Source organism: Pipistrellus hanaki (genome assembly GCF_964339955.1).
Source record: "Pipistrellus hanaki genome assembly, chromosome: 1".
Classification (NCBI taxonomy): domain Eukaryota; kingdom Metazoa; phylum Chordata; class Mammalia; order Chiroptera; family Vespertilionidae; genus Pipistrellus; species Pipistrellus hanaki.
The window spans coordinates 117,970,603-117,980,960 of record NC_140503.1 but is presented as its reverse complement, the minus strand read 5'-3'; the positions used below and the strand labels follow the sequence as shown (position 1 = coordinate 117,980,960).

Sequence of the window (10,358 nt, the reverse complement as noted above, 5' to 3'; positions counted from 1 at the left end):
TTTAATTTTTACTGCCTCTTTTCTTTTTTCCTTGATATGAATATTGAACATTTCTCTGAATTGAAAAATGAACTCAGACTTTTTATAAAGTTGGATTGCACTGATTGCTGAGAGAGATAACTTGTTTTGCTTAGTAGGTTGTCTCTAGACTATTTTCCACAAATTGAAGGAGCTAAATCCCCAGCTCTAACATTTGGGTTTAAAAAGGTATTTATATATATGCTACAATAAAAACATTTAATAAAAAATATTATAGTGGGGTGTATGAAAATAATCAATGTTTTGATTTTTCCAATTCTTTCTGAATCTATTGGGTTATGCAAAGTGCCTCAAACTGGCATGATTAATTAATATTTGATAAAATTTTAGTGAAGCCAGTTGATATAATTCTCTAAAGTTGAGAAATTAAAATATTCTGTTGACTAACAAATGCCTTTGCAAACAAGTAATTTTTCAATTCTTTCCTTTCAAAACAGTTGAAGACAGACCCTGTTAAAGTTGTCAGCTCATACATCATTAAAATAATTTTTTGATAATACGTCACCACATAATATTTGGCATGTGCTTCAAGTTTGAAGAATCGAGTAACATTGCTAGAAAAAGTTGTCCATTCACATACTATTGTCTGTGTCTGTGAAGGGATGTGTGTGTGTGTGTGTGTGTTGTTTTTTGCTTACTCCCTCTACCTTTTTCACATAGCCCTTCAATGCCCCTCCAGGTTGACAGCTATCAATCTGTTCTCTGTATGGATGGAGGCAGGTAGGAGAGGGTAAAGGAGGGAATAAATAATGATGGAAGGAGACTTGAATACACAATACAATATTCGGGTCATGTAGTATAACATTGTACTTGAAACCTATATAATTTTATTAACCAATGTCACTTCAATAAATTCAATAAAAATTAAAATATTATTTCATTCCTATTTACTTAATTAGATCAGCAAGATCTCTCAGGCCTTACCATAAAAAAACAAAAAAAAACAGACACAGTGAATTAAATAAGATTGGTATTCACATCCCATTTTAGCAACAAATAATATTTATCCAGGAATACATGAGCTTATCAAAATAAAAATCAGCCCTAGTTATCTCATGATGAGAATCGTTTTCAATTAAACTCCACTCTGTTTAAATTGTTTTCTAAGTTTGCAATATATTTGTTATACTAACTATATTTAATAATATATGACTAATAGTTCTAGTTATAACTCAATCCAAAAAAATTTTTTTTGAACAATTAGAGCCTTATGGTCAAAACGCATTTAACAAACATAAAATTTTAATTTATGTACATATTTTTGTGGCAGGTATGTTTTATAAAATTAACAAAAGAGTCAAGAATAAAAATAAAATACAAGAGGATAAAAAGGTAGACAAGGTGAAATAGAATATTGAAGGAGAAAATGGAACATTTTGAAATTTTTCTAAGTTTTAAATTAGAAAATGTGAGTATTAAATTACTGTGGCATTGGTTACAAGTGTTCTTATTTTCTTGTGGTAAAAACACTTGACATTTACCTTCTTCATAGATCTTGTGTGCACAACATAGTCTTGACTACAGGCACAGTGTGGTACGGAGAACTCTAGAATATATTCATCTTGCTTAACTGAAATTTACACTCATTGATTAGTGGCTCCCAATTCTCTCCTCCCCCAGCCCTTGCAACCACCCTTCTCCTCACTACTTTTTTGAGGTCAACTATTTCAGGTTTAATGTACAAGCAAGGTCTTACAATGTTTGTCTTTCTATGTGTGATTTATTTCACTTAGCACAATGTCCTCTGGGTTCATCCACATTGTCACAAATGGCAAGATCTCCTTCTGTGTTAAGGCTGAATAATATCCCAGTAAATATCATATATATCACATTTCCTTTATCCATTCATCTATCAACAGACCCTCAGCTCATTTCCATATCTTGGCTATTACAAATAGTGCTACAATGAACATGAGAGTGCAGATATATTTGAGATTCTGATTTCAATGCTTTTTCATATATACCCAGAAGTGGGATTGCTGAATCATATGGTACAGCTATTTTTAATGTTTTGAGGAACCTCCATACTGTTTTCCATAGCCCCTGCATCATTTTGCTTTTCCTCTAACAGTATTCAATGTTTCAATTTTTCCATATCCTCACCAACACTCATTCTTTTTTTAATAATAGCCATCCTAACAGGTATAAAGTGATATCTCATTCTGATAGTTGTTTCAGATATATCATTTCCCTCATGATTTGTGACATTGACCATCTTTTCATGTGCTTGTTGGCCATTTTGTGTCTTCACTGGCTACATTTATAAGATTAGTATACTAGTTTTATTTTTAAATGACAATATTTATAACATAATGGAATTCCCACCATTTGAAATGTATGATCAAGATTTTTAGATGGCTTTTTAAACATATGCAAATGGTACATTAGTTTTTAAAATAATTTCAAGGGTTAGAGGAGGAACTATATGAAAACTACTTCTAATGGTGCTATAAATATATTAAGATATATTTTCTTTGAAATAATTTTATTATGTTCAAAGGATCATATAACTTAAAAGTTAAACAATAACATTATGATTATTATAAAAATTACTCATCTTCTCCTAGAGGTTAGCAAACTATACCCCACCAGCTGTTTTATTGGAACACGGCATCTAAGTCCATTTGTTTCCATATTGTACCTGGTGAATTTCACACTAGAAGGACAGAGGGGAATATTTGCATTAGAGACCATATGGTCTGCATAGGCTAAAATATGTAGTATGTGATCCTTTTCAGTAAATGTCAATCCCTGCTCTATGTCATCCTTCTCTATTATCAGCGAATCAGAAATTAAAAATTTTTAGCTATTTCTTCTGATATTCAACTCTACATTTATAAATGTCATGTATATAGCTATTATCCTACATTGAAAGACAAACATACATGCACACACAAGTACTTCAAACAGATACACAAACACTTCCCTTTTGCTTAAATCACAATTTAGGGTTTTATTATTTTTTTAATTTTCTGTGACTGTGTAATTATTTTTAACTGCTGACACATTTTTTTTCTGTGCTATCTCTTGATTTTCCTGAATTAAAATTACTTTGATGTACAAAAATAAAACTATTTTAATATAACCTCAAATTGGTATAGCACTGGGACATTTCAGAAGGATTATACTCACATGCCCCTAATATAAGAGCAGAAAAGTGTACAAATCTTAAGTGTGCAGCTCAATAAAATTTTATAAAATGTGACCACTACCCAGGTCAAGATATAAGACATTAATAGCACCTGGAAGTGTCTCTTCATTTCCTCCAAATTATAGCCCCCAGTATAACTGATTACTATTGCCATCATTATAGATTTATGTTCCTGCTTTTGAACTTGATGAAATGAAATTATGCAGCAATTATTGTACTGTATCTGATTTATTTCATGAAAGTCTGCAAGGTATGTTTATGCGGTTGCTTGCAGAGAGTTCTCAGTCCTTTTCATGATGACTTTTGTAATAAACTGCCAAACCATCCTTCAAAGTGGCTAAACCATTTGGCTTTCCCACCAGCAGTGAAGGAAAGCTCCTGCTTTCTTCCTCTCCAGCAATGGTGCTGTCAGTGTTCTGGACCTGGGCCATCCTGACAGGTGAGCAGTGCTCTCTCATTTTAATTTTAATTTCTTTTGTTTTTGAAGGTGGGATTTTTTTTATTATTATAAAAGGAAAAATAACTCCTCAGAATCTTAACGAACAAAAAGGAATATTTTACATTCAGAACAGACACCAGGATACAAAATTGTAAGTGTTTAACCCCAGTTCTGTCCCCCTCCCCGCTAAAATGAGACAGGAAGGAGACAGTGGAAGCAAAGGAGCAGTTCTGTGAGAGACTTCAAATCCTTGCAAATATGATTAAAATCTAAACTGGTTTTGCTTTAAAATTTTTTTTAATACATCAAAAGGCCTGCTTTAGTGGTATGCTCATCCCCCAGAAAATAACCCAATCACCCCTTGTCAGTAACATACATGTTCAAGTCGACCAGCCAACTCATATTTCTAAACCCCTGTGCACACATGTATTTTTATAAACCAAAGTCACGGGCCTCATGTGACTGCTGCTGTTTGCTCCTGTTAGCCCACCCGTGTCCAGAAGGGCGGGCAGGGCACAGATAAACCCGTACATGATAGTGAGGGTTTGACAGCCCATAACAGCCAATTTTCCAAGCACCGTCACCCTCAACCCCTACCTCAGCAAAAGGAGAGCCTTATTTCTATAATAATTTGCCTCAAATTTGGTTCCCAGTGACCAGAATGGGCTTTCTCCTTTAGGAAAAGCACATATATCTGTGTGCACGCGCGCGCACACACACACACACACACACACACACATATTGTTGTTTGGTTTTTTTTGCATTTAAATATGAAAACACTACTCTGATTTGTGTTATGAATAAAGGTCCAAGCAAGGAGAACTTTTTCTTCGAAGGTAGGGCTACCCATCCCATTCCTTTATGCTGAGCTTGCCTCCCAGTGAGGGCAATCAGCCCCAGGCCAGGGAAGCAGATTGCTGTGAAGGGGTCACAGTTGGCAGGTAAGAGGGCATCTTCCTGCCAGCTGCCCCATTCTGGGGATGTGCCTGCAACCAAGGTACATGCCCTTGACTAGAATTGAACTTGGGACCCTTGAGTCTGCAGGCCCATGCTCTATCCACTGAGCCAAACCGGTTAGGGCAGTCCTTGTGATCTTGATGCCAGTGGGCAAGCAGGCCCTGTAGTGAACCTTCATCATATCTCTGCCGTAGGTTCTGTCTGCTCCCACGCCGCAGTAGCATGGACCTTGGGGTCCAGGGAAGCCATTGGAAGGCCAACCAAAAATGTGCCCATCTGTGCCCATGAGAGTATACTTCTGCTCCATTCCAAACCAGGGGTGCTGATTGCTCACCATGCCCATTGTCCATTTGTGGGTAGATTTTAAATTGGCCTCTTCGGGATTGTGGTTGCACTTTAAGACTTCATAGAACACCAGCTTGTTGGGTTCCTTGTGGAAAGGGTCCCAAAACATGGCAGCAGGAACAAGATACATGTCACTGTTGGAGCCTTCAGACTGCATAGTACTAGAGCCATCAAAATTCCACTCGGGCAACTCTTCTATACTCTTGGGCTCACTGTCCAGATCCGGGTCTTGCATCGCAGTCCTTATCCAGAACCATCAATCCGGATATGCAGAGCTTGGACTTTATCACCTTGAGGCAGGGACAGGTACATCTGCTTTGTGCCTTTGTTCAAGTGGGAACTTGCCGATATGGACATGGTGGAAGTTGCTCTGGGGGGCGATCAGACTGCGGGTGGGGAGGGGGAAGGAGGGCAGGCTGTGAGATCAGGGTGCAGAGAGGAGAAGAGAGGAAGCTGGGAGTGCTGCTCAAACATTCGGCTCTTCTCCCATCCTAGGCTCTCTTAATTTTAATATCTTAATAACACATAATGTGAAGCATCTTTCCATATGCTTCTTTTCCATCTGGGTCTCTTCCTTGGTGAGGTGTCTGCTCAGGTCTTTGCCACATTTTTAATGTTTTCTTATTGTTCATAAGGTTCTTTAGATTTTGAGGGTAATAGTTCTTTTACATATGTGTCTTTGGCAGAATTTTTTTCTCAGTCTCTGCCCTACCTTCTTACGCTCTTCATGGCACATTTTGCAGAGCACAAGTTTTTAAGCACAGCTTTTTTTTTTTTTTTTTTTTTTTCATGAATTGTGCCTTGGTGTTATATGTCTACAAATGTATCACCACATCCAAGGTTATCTAGATTTTATCCTATCTTAAAGGAGTTTGTAGTTTTGCACTTAGGTCTGTGATCCATTTTAAGTTACTTTTTGTGAAAGGTGTAAGGTCTGTGTCTCATTCATTTCTTTCTTTTTTGCATGTGGATGTTTAGTTGTTCCAGTTTTATTTGTTGAGAAGAATAACTTTTCCCCAGTGTAATGCCTTTTCTCATTTGTCAACGATGTTCTGGCTACTTTTTAAGTTTTTCTTTCTTCCTTTCTAAGTGGAGGGTCCTAGATGTAGTTTTATTTTTTACATAGCTCATTTTGAGCTTGTAGACCTTCTTGATTATGCAGCATTATCTACCTAATAAAAGAGTAGCATGCTAATTGTCTGTACCTTTGTAATGCCTGCCAACCAATCAGGAGTGAGTATGCAAATTAACCCAACAAAGATGGCAAGTTAATTTGTATACACAGGTGCCCAGCAGCTGGGAACAGGCGTTCCACACCACCCCAGCCGCTCTGGGCCTCTGGGCAGCGTGGGAAGGCAGAGAGGCATCTCCAGCCAGAGCGAATGTGCTGCCAGCAGCCAGGAGAAGGAAGGCCCATTCTTGCATTAATCTTCATGCATTGGGCCTCAAGTCTATATAATGAAAACCCAGTGGTCATAATACTGTAACTACCAAACAACCAATCACCAGGACATGCATGGAACACCTCCTTGGCCCCTGATCTGCTCGCCATGAGAGGGTGGTGGTGGCAGGGTGGGAATGGGGACTGTTGAGCAGTGGTGGCTAGGGGAAGTTTCACCGAGCAGTCATGGGACAGGGGGAATTTCATGATGCAGTCACCAGGGGGGAAGGGGAGAGCCTTGCAGAGCAGTTGCAGGATGGAGGGAGCCTTGTGGAGCAGTGACAGGGCAGTAGCCGAAAGCATCATGGAACATCCCGGGGTGGGTAGCTTTATGTACTGTCGCAGGGTGGCAGAGGACATGCTACAGAGGCCAGCCTAGGCATAGGGACCCTACTTGCACATGATTTCATGCACTGGGCCTCTAGTATTTTTTATAATTTTGAAAGTATTTTGGCCAATATCTCTGCTACTATTTTTTTTCTGTCCCACTCCTTATTTCTCTCTTTCTAGGGTAGGACTCAATTTATACACATATTGAATAATTTATATCATATGTGAATATGCAAACTTTTTATTTTTCACGCTTTGTTCCCTCTAAGATACAACTTGGATTCTTTTCACTGACCAATTGTCCAAATCAATTATCCAAATTAATCATTTCTACTATGTTTAATATGCTATTAAATCCAACCATTGGATTTAATATGGTTTTTAATTTCAATCATTGTATCTATTAGTTCCAGGATTTCTGTGTTTTTTACATATATATTTTATTTCTCTATTGATCGCTCCCCCTTACCCTCACCATCCCCTACTTTCTATCTTTTCTGATATGTTCTTAAATATATTAATCATAGTTGTATTTTAAAGTATATTATTACTTCTGGTCAATTCCAATGTCTGTTTTTTCTCTCTTAGTTTTTTAGTATTTCTTCTATCTTCTAGCACAACTAGTAATTTTTTATTGAATGTTATATAGGAGATTAATTCAAATGGGGTCCATCCTGGAGTAATAGTGATCCTCATTCAATACTTCCTAATTACAGATTTGTATGTGATTAATAAAACAGGCATACACACACATGGTATTTTCTTTAAAGTATTTTTTCCATCTGTTTACCTATAGTAGACATTTACCATAAAGTGGACATAATTGCACTCGTGATCATTCGTGCATAGTGAATTTACATTACTCAGAAACTCTCCCAGTTTTTGACCAGCAGATACTGCTTTGAGACCAGATTCTTCCTATCACTGCTAATCAAATGTTATGCTCTTGTTCAAAGGGGTGTCATATAGTTACTCAGTATATAAGTCTCTCTTTCCATAACCCAGCAGAATTTGTTATAAAGGTCAACAATGTCCCAATTTATTTTTCCCCTCTTTCTCTCTTTGATATGTGTATGCACACAGATGTTGCATCAATATAGGGTCTAATCAGGAGACAAACCATATGAACCATTTTAACATATCATTTAAGTTATTGTTAACTAGATGCTGGAAAATGGAAAAGATAATTATTGACTACTTCGATAACCCACAGTAGTAGTTGTAAGATCAACTACTACCTCTAGAGCTATGAGAGAAAAAGAGGTAGATTGGAATTACCATAAATAAGGATCATGGTGGTGGGACTCCAGGGAGCTGATGCTAACATCTGGATGGTGCTGATATCACTGAGAGAGGGCTCTGATGCTGGTTATGTGAATGTTGTTCAACCTACATTTGCTACAATTGCTATATTATTTACAGGAACTAAGTGCTGATGCATAATAAATGGAGTGACGATGAAAACAACAGAACAAAAAACAAGAAATATAAAACAAATAAGAAGGAACATTTTTCTTGTCCCTCTTCTAGCCTCTCAGTGTTCCTCTGACAGCCCCCAAGAAGGAGTCACCTGCAAAAGAAATAGCAACATTATATTTCTCCCACTTTGGGATGCACATTTTGTTCACTTTTAAACACATTTACAATTGGCATGAATCTTAGAATAGATGGCAATGTTTTTCTTTCTTAATGTCATGGAAAATAATGATGGTTCTTATACTCAATGATTTCTTCAATTTCATGGAATATGGTATTTTTAAAAGCATAAAGTGTCTTCTATCACCAAGCTTTCTGACCCTGGTAATTACTGCTTTCTCTTAAGTTCTCATGTACCATCTGTTAAATAGCTCTTCAGTTTTGTAGGAATCCAGTGTTAATCTTTTTTACTTATACTTTCTGAATTCCTTTCCTCCTTTGTAACCTTCTCACACCTTCAGAATTATGGTAGCCTTTTAATGTTCCTCTAAACCCTTTCTTGGGAGTCACTGTTATCTCTTCTGCATTTCAGGCACTGAGCAGTGATTCTGAGATCACATAAGCCGCCTTGGTGTTTTGCCATTTGAGTCATATGGCCAGGAAACTCCCTTACAGAATTATAGTTCTCTTCTGTGTGAGTTTCAAATTCCCTGTTTTATAGTATTTGTTACTTTTCCAAGTTTGCATGTGTTGTTTTAGGTTTGTGGCAATTTCTCATTACCTTCTCAATAGCACCGATTCTGACAACATGATAATAAATCTGTTGTTTTCTGGCTCTTTCTGGAGAAACTTGAAGCTGAAGATAGAGCCTTACTTCTACTTTAAAGGGAACTCTAAAAGTATTTTGTGTAAATTTTGTTGTATATTTTTTTGTTTATGATGTTTTGTGTGGCTCTGGAGTTACACTTCTTCATTTCATGTTCAATTTGGCTTGAAAATATTTGAAATTAAGAAGAAATATAAAAAATATAAAAAACGATGTGATTTACCAATATACAAAAAGAACAGAAATATCACCTTGTAACACTATTGAATAAAGGTGATTTTGCCATCTAAAATGGACTCTATATTATTTATTAGATCATGTATTTAATTAGCTATATCTATTTAAGAAACTGCTCCAAACTGAAGATTTTTGTATGAAAATCTCCATACTCAAGAAGACAAGTTCATTGTATATAATTTCTTCTATGTTATTTCAGATGGTTTTAACCAAAATTGTATTGCTGTATAATATGTAACCATTTTCTCACATTCCTCTTTTTTCTCACTATTCATCTAGTCTTTTATAAGTTTCCTTATCTTCCACTCCCAAACCCTATGCTTGTGACACATATTTTAGGTTTATATTTTACAGAAGAACCCCAACGGAGGATATGAATATCTATATTAGTTAATTACCACTACCTAAGGGGGAAAAAAAAACTCCCGAAACTTAGTTGCACATAATTATACTTGTGGGTGTTTGGGTCAGTTGAGGTTAGGTTGATCAAGGCTAGGCTTGGTTGGCCTTGGCTCTGAGATGCAGGTTGAACCCATGTCTCCTCCACATGTCTTTCATCATCTTTGGACCAAAATGTTCTTTTCATGTTATTTTATGGCAATCAATGAAAGATGAGAGGGCAAGCCCCCAGGTACAAACATGCTTCAAACATTTACTTACTAGTATATCATGTCTGCTAATAGCCCATTGCCAAAGCAAACTCAATGGGCAAGGAAGTATATTCTACCCATAGGAGTAGGGGGTGGGGATGCATATTTGCTCAACAATAATTCAACTATCCTAAGGGTTAACCAGAGAGAAAAAGTAGAAATCTCAGGCAAAATCCCATGTTAGTTGGCCTTTCAGAATATCTTTCATTAAACAAATTCTAGTCACCTTTCTACCCACAGTTCAAGGACATGTGTTGGTCATGGTAATCCTAGCAGGAGTCTACTTACAGCATATTCATTTATGACCTGATGGTGGCACAAAAAGATTAGTCTTTAAGCTACATAGAGAGTGCTATGGACTAAATTGTGTCCCTCTCTAAATTCTTACATTGAAGCCTTAACTCCTGATGTGACTATTTTTGGAGATAGGGTCTTGAGGAACATATTATGATTAAATGAGATTATAAATATGGCATCCTACTTTGATGATACTGGTGTCTTTATAAGAAAGGGAAGAGGGACTGTAA

At 36.8% G+C, this 10,358-nt stretch overlaps 1 protein-coding gene across 1 annotated transcript; it reads right to left on the bottom strand.

Moving 5' to 3' along the window:
- Positions 1–2,690: 2,690 nt before the first annotated feature.
- LOC311620797 (glutamine synthetase-like) lies at positions 2,691–5,288 on the bottom strand (the record flags this gene model as incomplete). The annotated part of the gene is given in 4 exon segments (XM_084880465.1): positions 2,691–2,695; positions 4,701–5,153; positions 5,156–5,174; positions 5,178–5,288. Coding segments are annotated over 4 exon segments (588 nt in total).
- Positions 5,289–10,358: the final 5,070 nt, after the last annotated feature.